This window comes from Aethalodelphis obliquidens, unplaced genomic scaffold (genome assembly GCF_003676395.1).
Source record: "Aethalodelphis obliquidens isolate GAN/ISIS:26980383/991018 unplaced genomic scaffold, ASM367639v1 scaffold69, whole genome shotgun sequence".
NCBI lineage: Eukaryota > Metazoa > Chordata > Mammalia > Artiodactyla > Delphinidae > Aethalodelphis > Aethalodelphis obliquidens.
The window spans coordinates 9,465,994-9,484,994 of NW_020838013.1; the positions used below are offsets into that span (position 1 = coordinate 9,465,994).

General features: G+C 53.7%; 1 protein-coding gene across 4 annotated transcripts in view; it reads right to left on the minus strand.

Moving 5' to 3' along the window:
- The window catches only part of AP2A2 (adaptor related protein complex 2 subunit alpha 2), a 64,472-nt gene extending 51,994 nt beyond the window's left edge, over positions 1–12,478 (minus strand). Inside the window, exon 1 of one of the 4 annotated variants that reach the window (XM_027090296.1) lies at positions 12,282–12,478. Coding sequence is in view for 3 of the 4 variants with exons in the window: in XM_027090293.1 (XP_026946094.1) it covers positions 12,282–12,348 (67 nt within the window). In the remaining variant the exon portion in view is untranslated. The remainder of the gene's footprint in view (positions 1–12,281) is intronic. The other 3 variants (XM_027090293.1, XM_027090295.1, XM_027090294.1) reach the window with 3 other exon arrangements.
- Positions 12,479–19,001: the final 6,523 nt, after the last annotated feature.

Consider the following 19,001-nt stretch of genomic DNA (forward strand, 5'->3'; position numbering starts at 1 on the left):
GTGTGTGTGTGTGTGTGTGTGTGTGTGTGTGTGTGTGTGTGTGTGTGTGTCATATAAAATGAGTCAAAAACGTATTTAAAAGGAGAAAACTCTATGACAAGAGCGCAAGAGCAGTCACCACAACAGCTGTGGACACTGGAAGGACATGGCCAAGGGGTTAACTGACTCAGCCTGACACAGCAAACTGGGACCCGGCCGCCCACAAGAGGGAGAACCAGTAAAAAGCAAACCCTGTCCGCCACAGAACCTGACGCCAGGTGCCTCAGGAGGGGGCTATCAGGAAGATGAGCTGGAAGTCTACGTAAGGAGCCGCAGGCCCCTCCACCAGACCCCAGGGCCAGGCCACCTATACCCCTAATCCCAGCAGAAGACAACAGGCCTACTCGCTGGAAAAGCAGGAACACAGGAGCTCTAGGCCTGGCGACACCACCACGTGCTAGGGTGAGGCTCCACACTCGGAAAAACACAAGTGAGCGACAGACTCCCTGCATGGTGGGACACCCACACCCAGAACAACGGCAGACAGACCCCCCACACTCCCTGACCCCACCGAGCAGGAGAGGAGCCGGAACTGCTTCCGAAGAATACGTCTGACACACAGCTTCCCTCCGTGAGACAGAGACCCCTCACCCACCACCACACAGTGAGGCCTCCACCAAAGCCGTACCCATGCCGGCTGACACTGGTCCACGTGAGAGGACAGACACTGACCACCAGACATCCAGGATGGCCTCACAGCACGAGCCAGAGACCAAAACAGACCTACAGGGAAAGAACTCAGAGCAAAGAGGCTATGTAGAGAAGGAAACTCCAAAACAATCAATATTCTTACAAATAAAAGAAAACACAGCTTTAAGAACCAGATGCCACCAAAAAAGCAGCACTCAGACAATAATAAAACCCTCGGGGGAGCAGGGAGGGAGAAATTAGGAGTTTGGGCTCAACATATACACGCTACTATATACAAAATAGATAACCAACAGGACCTACTCTATAGCACAGGGAACTCTACTCAATATTTTGCAATAACCCATAAGAAAAAGAATCTTTTAAAAAATAGATATATATGTATGTATAACTAAATCACTTTGCTGTACACCTGAAACTAACACAACATTGTAAATCAACTATACTTCAATTAAAAAAAAGAGAGAGAGAAAGCCCTCAAAATGTGGAGAAAAGGGGGACTTCCCTGGCGGTCCGGTGGTTAAGACTCCACACTTCCAATGCAGGGAGCACAGGTTCAATACCTGGTCCCCAGGTCGAGGAATTAAGATCCCACATGCCGCACGTGGGGCCAAAAAATATATATATATATGGAGAAAAGGGAACCCTCTTCCACTGCTGATGGGAATGTAAATGGGTGCAGCCACTATGGACAACAGCTGTCACATGATCCAGCAATCATACTCCTGGGCATATACCCAGAGAAAACTCTAATTCAAAAAGATACAGGCACCCCAATGTTCATAGCAGCTCTGTTTACAATAGCCAAGACATGGAAATAACCTAAGTGTCCATCAACAGAGGTATGGATATACATGTGGTACATATATACAATAGAATACTACTCAGCCGTGAAAAAGAGTGAAATAATGCCATTTGCAGCAACATGGACAGACTTAGAGATGATCATACTAAGCGAAGTAAGTCAGACAGAGAAAGACAAATGTCACATGGCATCACTTGTATGTGGAATCTAAAATATAATACAAACGAACTTATTTACAAAAAAAAAACAGACTCACAGACGTAGAGAACAGACTTACAATTACCAAAGGGGAAGGGCAGGAAGGGAGGGGATAAATTAGGAGTCTGGGATTAGCAGATACAAACTACTATATACAAAATAGATAAGCAACAAGGTCCTACTGTATAGCACAGGGAACTATATTCAATATCTTATAATAACCTATGTTGAAGAAGAATATGAAAAAGAATATATATGTATAACTGAATCACTTTGCTGTACACCAGAAACTAACACAACATTGTAAATCAACTATAATTCAATAAAAAAAAGAAAGCCCTCAAATTGTAAAAGTGATAGGAGAAAGAAAAATGCAGAAGGGCCAGAGTCACAGAAAACAGAATACCACAAAGACAAAGAAATGGAAGACGAGAGATAAGAGAGTAAGAAAATGTAAGCCAAGAGGTCCACATTTCAACTATTATTAGAGGATTATTGAAAAAGCAGAAAGTGAAAAGAAATTATCAAAGAAATAAAACAAAAACATTTCCCCAAACCCGAAGGACATGAATTACCAGAATGAATAAAGCCACTGAATGCCACACCTGGGCACAGCATGTTAACATTTCAAACCACTAGGAACTAAGAGTAGAGCCATGCCTTCAAAACCGAGGAAAAGCGCTTCCCTGGTGGCGCAGTGGTTGAGAGTCCGCCTGCCGATGCAGGGGACACGGGTTCGTGCCCCGGTCCGGGAGGATCCCACATGCCGCGGAACAGCTGGGCCCGTGAGCCATGGCCACTGAGCCTGCGCGTCCAGAGCCTGTGCTCCGCAATGGGAGAGGCCACAGCAGTGAGAGGCCCGCATACCACAAAAAAAAAAAAAAGAGAAAGACAAATACCGTATGATATCACTTATATTTGGAACCTAAAATACAACACAAATGAACTTATTTACGAAACAGAGTCACAAAAAGAACAGACTTGTGGTTGCCAAGAGGCAGGGGGTTGGGGAGGGATGGACTGGGAGTTTGGGATTAGCAGATACAAACTATTATATATAGAATGAATAAATACCAATGGCCTACTGTATAGCCCAGGGAACTATATTCAATATCCTGTAATAAACCATAATGGAAAAGAATATGAAAAAGAATATATATGTATGACGGAATCACTTTTGCTGTATAGCAGAAATTAACACAACATTGTAAATCAAATATAGTTCAATTAGAGAAAGAGTCAAACCGTTATTCTCAGCTAAGAAGAATATTTTCAGACATTAATTAAATGTTACAGATTAGTTAGGTAAAATATTGTGACCTACTAGACAATGGGAAAAGGAAAGCTTAGCTAAGTTAAATCCTCATCTTCCACAGTAAGAAGTTAATAAATAATGACTAAATGGGGAAAAACAACCATGAATGGTATGTAATTTAGAATAATCACATTTTTTAAAGTAAATATTAGAAGAGATGAATAAAAATGAAAATAACTGACTCCGAGGTTAGGAATGGGGGAATGAGGTGAGGGTCAAGTGTTTTATAATTAACTTCTTAAACTACATTCTTGATTTTCATTTTTTTAAACATTTAATTGAGGACAAGAAAATAGCAAAAATGAATATCATTCGGAAGACCTGCCCAAGCACCTACTATAACCCTAGCCCTCTCCCTGCCATTACAAGATGAACGACCCCCAAACCCACTAGCCCTGATCTCGGCTCCTCAGAAGATCTGGCCCCGCCAGGGCCACCGCGCCAACCGTCACCCTCCCCACGCTCCACTGCAGGGACCCCACAGCCCGTCCTTTCAGCTCACTACATCAGGTAAGCAAACTCTGAACCCCACTGCCCCGCCCCCAGGACTTACGACCCACTCTCTCTCTGTCCCTCTCCCCGTCCTCACGCCCTCTTACCAGCCTCAATCCCATCACATAAACCAAGCCCCGACACTTCTCCTCCATCTAAGCACTTGCTGGCCAAACCCCTCCCTGCTGAGTCCAATTCATGGTCAACTGGCAGGTGAGCCTGGAGAGCTGAGCGTGCCTGGTGACACACCCCCCAGCTCTGCTGGGCTGGCCTCACATGTGAAGCCCAGGGAGGCCCTGTCAGCTCTTCCCAGGGGCCCCCCTCACAGCTTCTCCTCCAACACCTCCTCCCTCCCCCATCACTGGTGGCTGGGGCGCCTGTTCCCTCACCAGCACCACCTCCCCCTGCACCTCTGCCCCTCCACTTTCCCCCTGGCCCTTGTCATTCCCATCAGCCAACAAACACGGTCTACCTCCCACCTCCTAGCAGGTCCTCACCTTTCTTGCCTGGTTCAGAGCCTCCTAACCGGTCTCCCCTGCTCTTCTCAACACAGCAGTCAGGAGTTCTCCCCAGAGGTAAGTCCCGCCTCTGCTCACCCTGCACTGGCTCGGCCTGTCACACAGGGTGAATGACAGAGTTCTCCTAACCGGCTCCGAGATCCCCACCATGCACCTCTCCCCGTCCCCCGGCTCTGAAGTCCAGCCCCTGTGGCCTCCCCACCTGCCCACCAGCACTCCAGGGACACCTGACCCCCAGCTTCCCTATCTGAATTGCAACCCCCTTTTATTTTTCCCTTTATTTTCCCCTTAATATAGTATGTGATGCACTGTACATTATACTTATTTATAACGTCTACCTCACTAGAACGTAAGCCACATGCGAGCACTCTTATCGGTTTTTTTGCTCACTGTGTAAAACAGGAACCCAGTAATTTGCTGAGCAAATGAATTAATCTTAAAAAAGCGTTCCTGACCCCACTGTGATAGGAAGAATGCCCCCCCAAAGACACCCACACCCCAATACTAGGATCCCGTGAGCTACCTTCCAGGGCAAAAGGAACTCTGCAGATGTCACTAAGGCTGGGGAATGACCCGGGTCATGCAAGCAGCCCAGTCTACTTGCAAGAGCCCTCCGAGCGGAGGCTCTCCCTGCCTGGAGGGAGAGGTCAGGGAGATCCAAATCTGGAGAGGGACTCCCCTGAGGGGTCCGGGGAGGGGCCGCGAGAGAAGGCGTGTGGGACCGAGCGGAAGCAGCGTCACCCAGTCTCCAGAAGGGACCCTGGTTTCAGCCTGGGAGACAGGCAGAGCACCCTGCTGCCAGGCCGTGCCCACTTCTGATGCACAGAACACGAGTTGTTACAGCGGTGCTGCTGAACGCTGCTAAAAGCATGCTCCAGTGTCAGGGCAGCAACAGGGGCCAACCTGCCCTCTACCCTCTGCGTCACCACCTCTTTGCAGCAAAGCTCCAAGAGAGCTGAGACTCTCATTTCCCAATTCTTCTCTTGTAAACCACCCCGTCGGGCTCAGCCCTGCTCAGTCCTCTCCTGTGACCCACCTGACCAGCCCTCCTCGCTGGCCCAGGCTGCCCAGCTGCTTAGGGCTGGCACGTCGGGAGCTCTGGCCGTCCGCCTGGAGAGCTGGCCCAGCACTGTGGTTCAGAGCAAAGACCTGGAGCCCAGCAGCTTGGGTCTGGGTCCTCGCTCAACCACTCCAGAGACAGGGCCTTGGGCTCCTGGGCCTCGGCTCCCTCCTCCATGAAACAGGAAGGAACTTAGTGCCTGCTATACAGTATCATCATGAAGATCAGATGTGTAAACAAAGGTAAAGTGCTTGTGATATTTCCACCCCCTCGGTCAGCTTCCCAGGTCGGCTTCCCAGTCTCCTGGTATCAAAAGCCACCTATAAACAATGCAGCTGTAGTCTTACCTCTAGCTCAGACCTTGCCTCTGAATTCGTCTTGGCTGTCTAACTCCCCAAAACCTACTGGCCAGAAACAGGGATAGGATTTACCCTCCCACCTTAGGCAACTAAAACCCTGAACAAAATTATATGAAACAATAGTTTTCAGACACTGGACAACTGACTATGGAAAACAGCGGTCACTGAGAGTCAGGAAACAAGCAAGAGGAGCCTTACGACTGCCCGGCTCACTGCCTAGGGACAGGGGACCCAAATGGAGCCCAGAGGTGTCACTGAAGTGAGGAGACGGGCACAGGAGGCTAGAACGCACATTCTTGTGAGAGCGGACAGACAAAGTAAACGAGAAAAGCCCATCTTGTCATTTATTCTGTCTGTCTACTCTCACAAGAATTTAAGTTTCTGAAAGTACAGGGATTTTGTCCATTTGGTTAAGCACTGAATCCCCGGTGCCTAGAATAATGCCAGCACACAATGGGCACCCAAAAGATTTCTCAAATGAATGAATGAATTAAACAATTATGTCAAAAAATAGAATCCAGAAAAATAAAGAAATAAATTATGAAATACACACCTTCAAAACACCCTTCACTCTTGGGGTTGTATCAAAATTATAGCAAAACAACAAGAACATAATATGAAAAACAGTGTTTCCTTGGCTACTTACAAAGCAGATTTATATTAGATCTACAGCAAATGCTACATCAGAGAATGCACATCAGACAGACATCAGCTCCAACAAAAGAGCATCTCCTCCCTCTGTGACCAGCTTTCCCGTAAGACAGTTCAGGAAGCCATAGACGCAAGGGACCTACGGCCCCACCGCATGGACGACAACCTCAGAAAAGCCAAGCCTCGGGAACTGAACGACTCAGCACCAACGGACCCTCAGACAATCACCCTCCCACCTCCCTCTTCCTCCACGTTCTCAGTGCTGGGAAAGCTGGCTGTGCTACTCCAGGCAAGGACGACTCAAACTGTAGTAAAGTAATGAGGCAACGGCAGTTTGAGCCCGGGAATGAACTGAACAGAAGCTGCAAGCTAACTGACAGAAAGAAGTCCCTGAGGCGGTGAGAAATGTGCTCCAGGGAAGGAGGGCTTATGCAGACCACTTGGCCCAAGTCAGCACGCGCTCCATCCCAGGAGACTCGCTCTCACAGGCACAGTGAGGTTCAAAAGAAGGTTCTGATCTGGTTGTACTGTACAAGACGCCCTCCCCCCCCAAAAACAGCTACTGAACTGTATTTTTCAATAGCAATAAATGCAATCCAAAAGTATTCCAAAATACTCATTTTCTTGCTCTGTTTTTCCTACTGTGCTTTAAAAAACTATTCAACATCAACATAGTGCCCTTTTTCAATGCTGTTCAAACGGCAACAGAAACACGTAACTGCCCTCTCAACCCCATCACACAAAGGCAGGCCGGCCACGGAAAAAGCAAAACACAAATCCCCACAGCACTGCCCGCCCTAAGGAGCTCAAGGTGCTCTAAGTGCACTAAATAACTAATCCTCACGTCACCCTTCTGCTGCTGTCAGAAAGGATTTTAAAGGAAAAAAAACAGACCTTGCAATGCAAAATACAAGCCAAGCAACCCAATTTGGATTCTGGTCTCCACACTTTTAAGCAATCCTGCAGATGGGGGCAGGTGGAAAGAACCGCACACGGGAAACATCCCGAATACAAGGAGAGGGCTGAACGCAAAACCACTGCAAGTCTCACTGGGGTTTTTTGTTTGTCTGTTTGTTTGTTATGGCCGCGCTGCATGGCTTGCAGGATCTTAGTTCCCCGACCAGGGCTCAAATCTGGGCCCTCGTCAGTGAAAGCACTGGACTGCCAGGGCATTCCCTCACTGGGTTTAAATGTTGGGCAAAATGAAGACTCCAGGCTGTCTAGGGCCACAACTTGCAAAAGTGAGAAAGAAAAAGGGACAGAATCAGGATCTGACCCAAACCACTGGCCAGAAGTTTCTGCCTTAATGAACACATCCAGCAGTCAGCCAGCCACTCCCTGTTTCCTGAGGTACCAAGAGGCTAAGGGAGCTACAAGGGGCCAGAGCTGCGCCAGGGAAGAGGGGGTCAGCCTCCCTGCATAGGGGTTCCTCTCTTTCCTGGGCACAGGGCAGCTGCAGGTGCATCACTGCCCTCCTTAAATCCGTCGCACCCCGACTCACACAAACTGCAAGGGCCAGACGACGGGCCCACCCCACAGCTGAGTGTCTCCCGCCGTCCCCGCTGGCGCCTCCCACAGAAGCCTCGGTGGCCCCGCTTCCCTCGCTCTCATCTAGGTGGTCACGAGCCCTGGCCCTCCTCCGCTGCCGACAGTGCTGCGCAGAGGCTGTGCCCAGTGGGCAGTGACAGCGCCTGGGGCTGGGCTGGGCCTCGCCTCTCCCCTGCTGGCACCCCACAGCGCCATCCCCATACCCTTCTAGGTCCTCTTCCCTAGTCGGTCTCCAAGGCACCGCTTTAAAACAGGGCCGCTTCCTCCTCACAAGGTCTTTATTCAACGCACCTTGGCTGAACCCTTACAACCCTCTCCCCAGCACAGAGGGCAGGAGCTTATCTCCTCACACAGCCTCAGCTCCCACCCCCACGAGGGAATGGCCACTGGAACCTATCCTGCAATTCTCCTCCTAATAAAATGACACGTTTCAACGTGTCAACCTTCATACCAAAGTCAGGAAGATTCTGAAGAGGGAAAACGCCAAAATCAGTAAATACAGTTTTGTAATCCAACATTTTAGGCGTCACGTGGCCTAGTGGAAATTGCTCATTTCTGTTTTGCAGCGAGTATCATCCCGTTTACCGTGCTGAGCTGTCAGCGAAGTCATTGAACTTACTCCGCGCTGCAGCCGCCAGAGGCTGACAGAAGGCATGGACATTGTAGCTCCCAATGCGGCGTCCGTGTCCAACGCCCGTGCTGACCAGAGGGAGGGGCAGGATGGGAGGGGTGCGTGCCTGTCGCAGGAGTCCTGAGCACAGGAGGTGCTCGATACACACGGACATGCTGGTGGGAACTCACCTCCCACCCTGTCTGTCTGTCTGTCTGCAAGCACCTCAGGAGACCAGGGCTGCGTGCTCCATTTCTCAGAACCCCAGCAGCATTTCCACAACAAGCCCAGATGCCACCCATTATCCAAAACCTGAGGCCCACCTTGTCCCGGAACTCAGAACCGCTCAGCTTTTCGGAGGAAGTACAGCATGTGACCGTGGGCCCCCAGGGCGTCCCGGAGGCCAGCTCACAGGGAAGGGACCACACAGCTTTGTGGCAGCACAGCGCCAGACAAGTCTGCCACAGACTCACAAAAAGACTTTCCATCCTTGGCGGCTTAGAAGTTTTGAAATCTGAGCTCTGGGAGGCCGGCCTTGTGCCCAAGAACCTGCAAGTGACATTCAAGGAACACAGAGCCCCTCCTGCTCAGAGCTCCCGCCAGAATCCCTCTCTCTGGTCACAGTAACGCAAAACGCCTTTTCCCACGGCACTCCTGAATCTTACCCTCGGGTCTATTAGATTTTTTTAAAGCTCAGAAATGCCTTTTAATCCCACAAAGACAGCCTTTCCAATAATTCCGCAACTACAAAATCCTGACACGTGTCGGTGCCAAAAAAAAGAGTGAAAATCATTTTAAGAGGAAAGAAAAGTAATGCTGAGTATGTGGCATGAGAACACTTATCACCAGGACATTTCAACGTCTCGTAAGAGAAGCAGTGACCCACCCCCACCCCTCCAGAAGAGCCAGAAGGGAAACACAGGGAAGAATACACAGGTATTTCCTAGAAGCAGCAACCACCAGCCTTGGCAGAAACACTCAACCAGACCAAAGCCTTCCTTCCTCCCCCAGCCTGGTGGTCTGTCCCTCCCAGGAGCCTCGTCACATACTTCCTAAATCGGTTTCTAAGGAATGTAAATTATGCAGAAGAGTGCAAAAGAAAATATGCAAGAAGAGCAATTTTTTCAAAAAGTCAGCATTTTTTAAATGTACAGACAAGAGTAAAATGAACCTTAATTTTTATTGGGGGGGGTGCATTGGGTCTTCGTTGCTGTGCGCGGGCTTTCTCTAGTTGCAGTGAGCGGAGGCTACTCTTTGTTGCAATGCGCGGGCTTCTCACTGTGGTGGCTTCTCTTGTTGCGGAGCACGGGCTCTAGGTGTGCGGGCTTCAGTAGTTGTGGCTCGCGGGCTCTAGAGCGCAGGCTCAGTAGTTGTGGCTCATGGGCTTAGCTGCTCTGCGGCATGTGGGATCTTCCCGGACCAGGGCCTGAACCCGTGTCTCCTGCATTGGCAGGCGGGTTCTTAACCACTGTGCCACCAGGGAAGTCCCCAAGTTAATTTTGGGGGCACTGAATTGGTTCTCTACCTGAGCCACAAAGCTCCACGGAACACGAGGACACGGGCACCTCTCAAATCCTGGGGCACGATCACTGCCACCAGCGCAAAGAGGCGCAGCCCTCCAAGCCCGTCCACCGCAGCGGATCCCAAAGTGAGGCACAACCCGAGGCAGAGCTCGCTGCTAAGGGGGACATTTAAGAGACTACGTTGTGCGGAAAGGGAAAACGGAGCTGCGATTTTAGAGCTGAAACGCTTCAGTGATACTTCAGCTCCAAACCCACCCGTCCGTGTCAGTGGAGGAGACCGAGCTCCGTGGCCAGGGCCCCGGCTGCCCTCTCCCCACAGAACCCGGCCACCTGGCTCACCCTCACAACAGGGAAGCAGAGCCGGCCGGGCGGGGGGCAGCAGGGACCCCTCTCCCCGCTACTAAGGGCTCGGCTCGGGGCAGCTCCCACCAGGGCTCGCTGTCCGATCCCACCTCCAGCCAGACCTGCTCCTCCTCCCTGCCGTGGGCACACCCACCGGCCTCGGCCCGCGATGCCCTTCAGCCAGAGCAGGCCCCAGCTGGGCGCTGTCTCCTCATCCACTGGGTGTCGTCTCACGCCACACTGCCAGCCAGGAGGAGTGATGTGGTGGGCCAGACAGACGTGGCCCCCACCCCGTGGGGCTTCCACTGCGGGGGGCGGGGCAGGCCACGGGGCCACGAGCTGCTGACGCTGCTCTGAGGGGAGAGGACAGCGCCGCAGCTGATGAGGGGGTAACAGGACGGCGAGGAAAGCTGGCTCTGAGGAGGGGCCGTATTAAACAGCTGCCCCCCCCCCACGCCCTCCAAGGGATTAGGCGCATCTTCTTCTTGCAGAAGCTCCGTCAAGGAAGACACAGTCTTATTCATGGGCCTACACCAGGGGCTCAGGCTGGGTTGTGCCCTGCAGGGTAACCGCTGGAAACATTTTTGGTTGTCACAACTGCAGCGTTTAGGCGGTAGAGACAGGGGATGCTGCAGAGCACCGGACAGCACCGCACAAGTGATCAGCCCCAAACGCCACCGTGCGGGGTGGAGAGTCTGTCTACACTCAGTCAACAGCCAAGTCTCCACTATGTGGCAGACCCAGCACAGAACACATCTAGTCTGTAGATGATCACTTGTCCAAGAAAATGGGTTTCAATCTCAATGACCTGCCCAATGCAATTTTCTTCCATAATGGAAGGACAGACGTGATGGCTAATTTAAGGCAGCTAAGCTTTGGCCCAAGGGGTCTCCTGAAGCAGTAGCACACCCACACTTAGCTTTCCAAGACGCATTACGATTACAAATATTACTGTCTATGAAATCACATTACACAGCAAAGAAAGAGAGAAAGGATACTGCCCGACTTGTAACAGCGCAGACCTCAGGGTGTGTTTCCACACCGATTTCTTGCAGAGAAAGGGAAGGGACAGAAAATCTAACCTTCCACAGTCTGGGTCCTCCATCCCAGTCTAAGGAGATGACAGGATCAAGGGAGGGTTCAGGACAACAGCATTTACCAGTAGATCAAGTCACAAGCATTCTTTAAAATACACCGAAACCTCAGGTGTTGAAATCCACAAACGTCTGGTGGATAACAAACAAGAAATAAAACCAGACAGGAAGCTGGCTTTGTGTCTATTTTTTAAATTAGATAAAGGGGACAGCTACCTGAAAAGCAACAGGAGTTTCTGCGCACCAAAGTCAAATGTATCGGTGGACCAACAGTACACCCACCGGCCCCCCGGCCGTTGCACTTTTTGGGGTGGATTTTTCCACTCCGAGGGGACACATGTCGCTAAGAACCCTGTCCCTGCTGGAAGACAGCGAGCAGAGCAGCAGTTCCCCTAAGCCATCCCAACCCCCCACCGCCCGGTGTCCAGATTCCCTCGGGAACGAGTCATTTTAATCAGGGCCTAATAAGCCGCCAGAACCCAGGTCAAGGAGCTGCTTCCCCGGCAAGACGCGGGTTTCGCTAGTCCCACTCCCCGGGAAAAGCCACGCTGTTTTGGAAACCGCTGGGTTAAATGCTCCATTGCTAGAAAGACGGGCCGACTGCTCGAGATGACATCATGCTGGGGAGGGGCGCCTTCGCCAGAAGCCCCTCAGCGGTGCCACAGACCCGGCGCGGCTGCGGAACGCCGCCCTCACCCCGCACCCCTGACCCCGCACCCCTGACCCCGCCCCCCCGACAAGTCCTCACCTCGCTCCCCACCCACCCCCCGCCCGCCAGGTCCGCGCCCCGGACCCCAGCCCCCAACCCCCGGACCCTCGCCCGCCAGGTCCGCGCCCCCGACCCCAGCCCCCAACCGCAGGACCCCCACCAGCCAGGTCTGCGCCCCGGACCCCAGCCCCCAACCCCCGGCCCCCCGCCCGCCAGGCCCGCGCCCCGGACCCCAGCCCTCAACCCCCGGACCCCCGCCCGCAAGGTCCGCGCCCCGGACCCTAGCCCCCGAAGGCCCCCGCCGGCCAGCCCTTCACCCCGGCCTGCGCCCCCACCCCACGCAGGCCGGGTCCGGCTCCCCGCCACTCACAGTTGCGGATGTCCGAGATGAAGACCGCCAGGCCCCGCATCCCGTCCCCCTTCGACACGGCCGGCATCTTCGGGCCCGGGGAGCGGCCTGGGCAGGCGGGCCCGGAGCAGGAGCGAGCCGCGGGCCACGGGAGCGGGAGCGGGAGCGAGAGCGGGGAGGAGCCGCCTCAGCCGAGCCGCCCCAGGCTGCAGCGCCGCTTTTGGGGCCGCCGCCGCGCGCGCGCACGCACGCACGCTCGCAGCCCCACGCACGCGCACGCTCGCTCGCGCGGCCACAGATGGCGGCCGCGGCGCGGGGGCGAGCACGTCGGTGGCGGGCCCGTAAAGGCAGGCGCGGGGCGGCCCAGAAGACCGACGCCGCGGGCGGGGCTGCGCTGGGAGTTGCGGGTTCTCTTGCTCGGGGCCACCGACGCCCCGACCCCGCCCACCAGGCTCCACCGAGCCGGATCCCCAGTACCTTGACTCCCACCAGAGACCTCAGCGCCCGACCCCTGACCGGGACGCAGCGCCACCGTGACCCCACCGCCCCGACCCTCCCCCCAGACCTCTCACCGCCCTGCCCAGCCGAGGTCCTTGCTGCCGGCCTTGGGGGACCAGTCTCCATCAGAGCTCTGGGGGCCTGCGGCACATCACCTGGGCTGTGCAGAGCCAGCCCCTTTCTTTACAGAGGGCGAGCCGAGAAAACTCTCCACCGCCATCCCTTGACAGCACCAGGTGACCAGGACCCAGTCTTGAATCCGATTCCTCACTGACCAACCACACCCTTTGCCACTGTTGGCACCACGAACCTCTGCAGCCTGGGGAGGTGGAGGTGAGGACGGCCACTGCGGCCCACCTGCAGCACACTGCAGGGCCCTAGGCAGGCACAGAATCCAGGGAGTTTGTTTGGCGAGCAAGGGGCCCTGCCGAGCTCTCCTTCATGAAGCAGAATGGCTTTGAAGAGGATCCTTCCTCATCTGGGATCACCCAGGCCCTGTACCTGGAACCAGCCCAGACCCACCCTGGCTCACTTCCTCAGTTCCCGCTGAGAGGCCAGGCCCGGGTGGACCCTGGCCAGGAGGACGAAGCCCCCAGGCTCTGGTCCTTTGGGACCCCTGGGGGGAGCCAGAAGCCATGGAGACCCGAATCCTTATAAGGCGGCAATTTCACCACCTTCCAAGACTCTCCGAAGGGCTGGCCAGCAGAGGGCTTCCTGAGGGAGAGACCCCTAGGGCCTGCTTCCCCAGGCCGGGAGATTATCTACCACAGCCAGGCCTGGGGACTCAGAGGAGGAGACTGTGACCCACCCCTGGCAGCCACTCACAGGGCGGGGCAATGCAGAGAGGCTGCAGGGGCTCATGCAGGGCATGGACAGAGGGCAAGCTCAGCCCAGGGTGCAGGGGCTTCTGGGAGAAGGGGCTTGGAGATGGGCAGGCATCCCACCCCCTCTCACTGCTGACCCTGGGCTTCCCAAGCCTCCTGGGATTGCTTCCCACCAGCGTGTGTGTATGTTGTGGGGTGGTCCCAGAGCCTGATGAGACACACAGCTGGCTGTGCGAAAGCCCCCAGCCTCCTGCCTCCTGCCCGGCCTTCACTGCCCTGCAGATCACTTAGTCGTCAGGCTTCGGGCCTGAGTCGATGCGGCCCTCCCTGACCACGGTCACTCCTCAGCGAGGGACAGGTCACTTTCGGCAGCATGCAGTTCTTCGTTTCTTGGGTTGTGTGAACTGGACATGTGTCCCATTGTAGCCATTGCTGGTTCCCAGGCTCTCCTTCCGTGTCTAGCGGGAGGGGAGGGCCCCAACACTTGCATCGTAAAGGAGAAGAAATGAAAGCCAGGGAGCCCAGAGCCCGGAGCCATGGTGTCCAGGGGGCTCCTGTGGCGTTAGCTGGCTGTGTCTCCATTTGTACCTGGGCCTGTCAGTTTTATGAGTGACCCAGTTTCCTTCCCATAATCTCTGGAGTGCGTTGCAGACAATAACCTTCCAGAAAATTGGGGTTGGCAGCCTGGTCCAGGCGTGGCTAGAGGCCCTGAGCAGCCATGCGTGTTCAGGGACAGGATGTGGCGTCCTGGGGCCCCAGTGGCTACCTGTGTTGACCAGGAATGATATGCCAATGATATGAACTCTGTGGTGGGTGGGGACTTCGAAGGAAGCCCAACCACCTAGCGGACAGGGATGGGCTCAAGCCCCTGACCGCTCACCTTAGGGAGGTGGGAACCTGCCTATGACAGCGGGTCTCCTCTCTCGCAGCCATAAAACTGAGCCCAGAGCCACACACGGCAGATTCGGATTGTTACAAAAGAGACACAGATGGCACAGTGGTTAAGAATCCACCTGCCAATGCAGGGCACGTGGGTTCGAGCCCTGGTCTGGGAAGATCCCACATGCCGCGGAGCAACTAAGCTCATGAGCCATAACTACTGAGCCCGTGTGCTGCAACTACTGAAGCCCATGCACCTAGAGCCCGTGCTCTGCAACAAGAGAAGCCACCACAATGAGAAGCCTGCACACCGCAACAAAGACCCAACACAACCAAAAATAAATAAATTAATTAATTAATTAATTTTAAAAAAAGAGAAACACAGAAGGTGAATCTATGGCCTCCCCGGCTGCGCTCAGTAAAAGCTGGCACACTGGTGGGGCCCAGAGAAGGGGGCTAGGGGGAATATGGCAGACCAGGGGACCCCAACCCCTACTTTCCAGGAGCCCCCATCACCCTTCACAGCCCCTTTCCCCTCTCTGGGCAAAGTTGTCCCCATACTTGAAGACCATGTCATGACATCCCTTGAAGGGGTTACTTTGTAAGAGAAAAGTCAGCTCCCCGCAAAGCTCCCTGGCCCGGCTCCATCCCTTACGACCTGGGAGAGTCAAGTCCCAACACAAAGTCAAACCCAGGGACTTCCCTGGTGGCACCATGGTTAAGAATCCGCCTGCCAATGCAGGTGACATGGGTTCAAGCCCTGGTCTGGGAAGATCCCACATGCCACAGAGCAACTAAGCTTGTGTGCCACAACTACTGAGCCTACGTGCCACAACTACTGAAGCCTGCATGCCTAAAGCCCGTGCTCCGCAACAAAAGAAGCCACCGCAATGAGAAGCCCACACACTGCAACAAAGAGTCAAAGAGTAACCCCTGCGCACAGCAACAAAGACCCAACGCAGCCAAAAATACATACATACGTACATAAATAAATAAATAATACATACATAAATACATAAATAAATAAATAAATTTATTAAAATAAAAAAAAGTCAGACCCGGATTGGAAAGGCTTAGCTGCCAGGAGAACTGCAGGAAGTTGAGTTTCTGTTGACCGAACTCTGCAGAATGTGTGTAGGATGGATTCTGAGAGAGTGGACCAGTCCCACAGGGCACCCAGCGATCTGGGTCAGCTGAGTCTGCCTGGGCAGCCGACTGCCTGGAAGCTGGACTCAGTGGCCCTGTGTTAAAACAAGGTTGAGATGCCAGAAATTCCTGCATATGATGTAGAGAAAGGAATTCAGAGATGTATTATCTCCCAGTTCTGGGGGCTGGAAGTTGTTGATCAAGGTGTCCTCAGGGCTGGTTCCTTCTGAGGCTGTAACTGAGGATCTGACCCAGACCTCTGTCCTCGGCTTGTAGATGGCCGTCTTTGCCCTGTGTCACTTCACACCATCTTCCCTCGATGCATGTCTCTCTCTGTGTCCAAATTTCCCCTTTTAACAAAGACACCAGTCATGTTGGACCCGGGGCCCATCTTACCCAGCAGGAACTCATCTGAATTAATTACATCTGCAACGACCCCAAATAAGGTCCCATTCTGAGGAGTTCAACATGTGAACTTTCAGGGGACACAATTCAACCCAAAACACACGTTTGGTGACATGATTTTGAATCCTCGCCCCTCCTTTTCCATCCTACCTACTTGGAGCACGGTTCTGATGGCTGGAGCTCCATTTTGGGCCACACCCTGCACTGCGCAAGCTCGCAAGCTGCCCGTGTTTGTGCCACAGTGGCTGGGGGCTCTGCTACACCGGCCGAACCTAGATACTAATTAACACCTATTCCCATGCCCGAGGGTTCTGTGTCATTGGGGTTTCTGGTGCTCTAGGGGCCTAGGATAGGTCGGGATGCCCCCCACCATCCTGTCCTGTGGCTTGTCATCAAGACCACTTCACGTCTGTTCCCCTTGGGCTTGAAGGGGCCCTACAAGCACTGTCAATCATCAGCCCCAGGAGCAACGCAGCTGATGACGCCAACCCGGGAGGAGTGGAGCATCCCCCCAGGACGCTGCCAGTTCAGGCATCCTGCTCACCCCCAGAGCAGGGAACCATGACCTCCGGTCTCCCTAAGGTACCTGTTGAAAAATGCACCCCTTGACCTTAAAGGCCGGATCAGCCATGCTGGCAGCCAGTCAGCCAGACTGAATGGGCCTCATATTGTAGGGTGTTTTGTGGCATCTCAGGCCAACATTCACCCACTGCAGCTCCTTCCTCTAAGGGCCCAGCCAGGGTGGGCTGATGGAATATAACCCAATTTTAAGATTAGCCTGAGAAAAACAACTTTAGGAAAGAAAACATACCTAAAAATATCAGTTCAGGCCTTTGAGCACCACTAGAGTAGTTTCCTGCAGCTGCTATAAGAGATAACCACGAAGCTGATGGTTTAGGAACAGCAGAAATGGATTCTCTCCCGGTTCTAGAGGCCGGAAGTCCAAGATCAAGATGTGTGCAGGGTTGGTGCCCCTGGAGGCTCTGAGGGGGACTCCATTTCCCGCCTCGTCTAGCTTCTGGTGGCTGCGGGACCACTCAGCCCGTGGCCTTCTCCCCTGCGCCTGTATGTTGGACCTTCCTCTCTCTCCTCTTATAAGGATCCCAGTCATTGGACTGAGGTCTCACCCTAAATCCAAGATGAACTCCTCCCGAGATCCTAAGTCACATCCGCAGGGACTCTATTTCCAAAAAAGGTCACCATCACAGGTGCTGCGGCAGGGACGTGGACAGCCTCCCAGGGTCCACCACTCCACGTGCCCCATGACAGCCACCAAGAAATGCTGCCCATTTGGCTTCGTTGACACACATACCACCCCTCCCCTTCATTATGGGGTATTTTCACGTGGGTTGTGGGATGACGAGAAGCATTAAAACCCATGACTGACACCACAGAGCACGCAACCCTGTGCACGGCCACTTGCCCATCGCAGAAGCCTACCTCGGGGCTTAGCACCTGCCCGGCCACTGACTGGACACCTACATGCCAGACAGCACAAGATGCCCAAGTCACAGCAGTCACCCCGGTCCCGGCCAGATGGGCTGGTGGGGGTGGGACACAGCAGATCTGCTGTGCTGGCTCTGGAGCCATATCTGGAAGCTTCCGCTGCACATGACACGCCCTGCTCCCTCTCCCTTCTTACTCTGGACTTTGCTTATCCCAGCACCAAGGGAGGGTGTCTCCATCCATGAGCTGGAGAAGGGCTCGGCAGCAGGAAATCCTTGCATGCGTCCCTCTTCCTGGCCCTCCGGCCTCAAAGCTGAATGTTTCTTGGCCCAGGAGTGATAGGACAGTGATAGTGGCTTGGGCCCTGCCCTTGGCGTGACCCCCAGCCAAGCCTTCCCCATTAAAATAGGACAAGTCACGGGTGGCCCCTGCCAGGAAAACAACTTACCTTGTGCTGACTTGGCAAATGAAGAGAGGCTCAGGGCTGCCCACGAGGCCAGGGACCCCATCCTCGCCCTACCCGGGAGCACTGGCCACCCCAAGGAAGACACAGGCCTGACCCCAGAAGCCCCACAGCCACCGGGCACCTCCAGCAACAAAGTATGAGTGCTCTTGGGGTGTCGTCCAGGTACTGGGCTCCCCATAGTAAGACAGAGATGCCATCCAGGCCCTCCTGGAGAGGCAGTCTCAGACTGGGGATCCTCGGCTGGCCGGGTGGCCCCGAAGTGGGGTGCTCTGGCCCTGCAGGTGTCCCCAGAACATGGGGGAGGGGCCCAGTGGCAGCAGGAGAGCTTGCCTCTGAAGGCCCCTCCACGGGGCCTGTATCTGCCCTTGCGTGTCCTCTGGTGCCCACTGAGACAGGCGGGGGGCAAGGAGGAGGATGGAGCAAGCGTGGGCCAGACCTGGGCTCGCAGCACAGAGCATGGACCTGGCAGGGCAGGCAGCTCCTCAGGCTGCCAGGGCCTGAGGAAGGGCCAGGGATGGGGGCTGAGGGTTAGGGTTTCGGGCCTGAGCAAGGAGTTTATACTCAGATTTACATTAAATTTAAATAATCAGGATTCGACTTATTAAAGTTATAATTTCAAAACCTAATTTTTTAACCTGCTAAGTTCCGTTTTACAAGCCCTTATGCCCTTCACAAGCCTAGCAGGTTTTATGGTTGTTTTTAAGGGGCCTCTGCATAATATGCTGTGCCATCGACAATCTCAAGCATTTTCAGCATTTCAAAGTGAACTTATAAATTAAGTGTCTTTCACTTCCATTTATGTACTCTAGCTTGTCTGAACTGACAACAAAATCTCGGGTGCTTCAAGAACTCATACACTCGATAGATTAAATATTTAAAATGGTGAACCCCAAGTTGTCTCAAACGTTCCAGGAACACGCACTACCAAATGTGTCCAAGTTTCACTTCATCTGTAAATGCTAACACTTCGGTTCAGATTCTCTTAAACCTTCCTGTGCCTCATTCTAAATCTTCCTGTGGCTGGACCCATTTAAAGAAGTCAGCTTTCAACCTAGGTGCTGGGGCCCCTTGGCACCA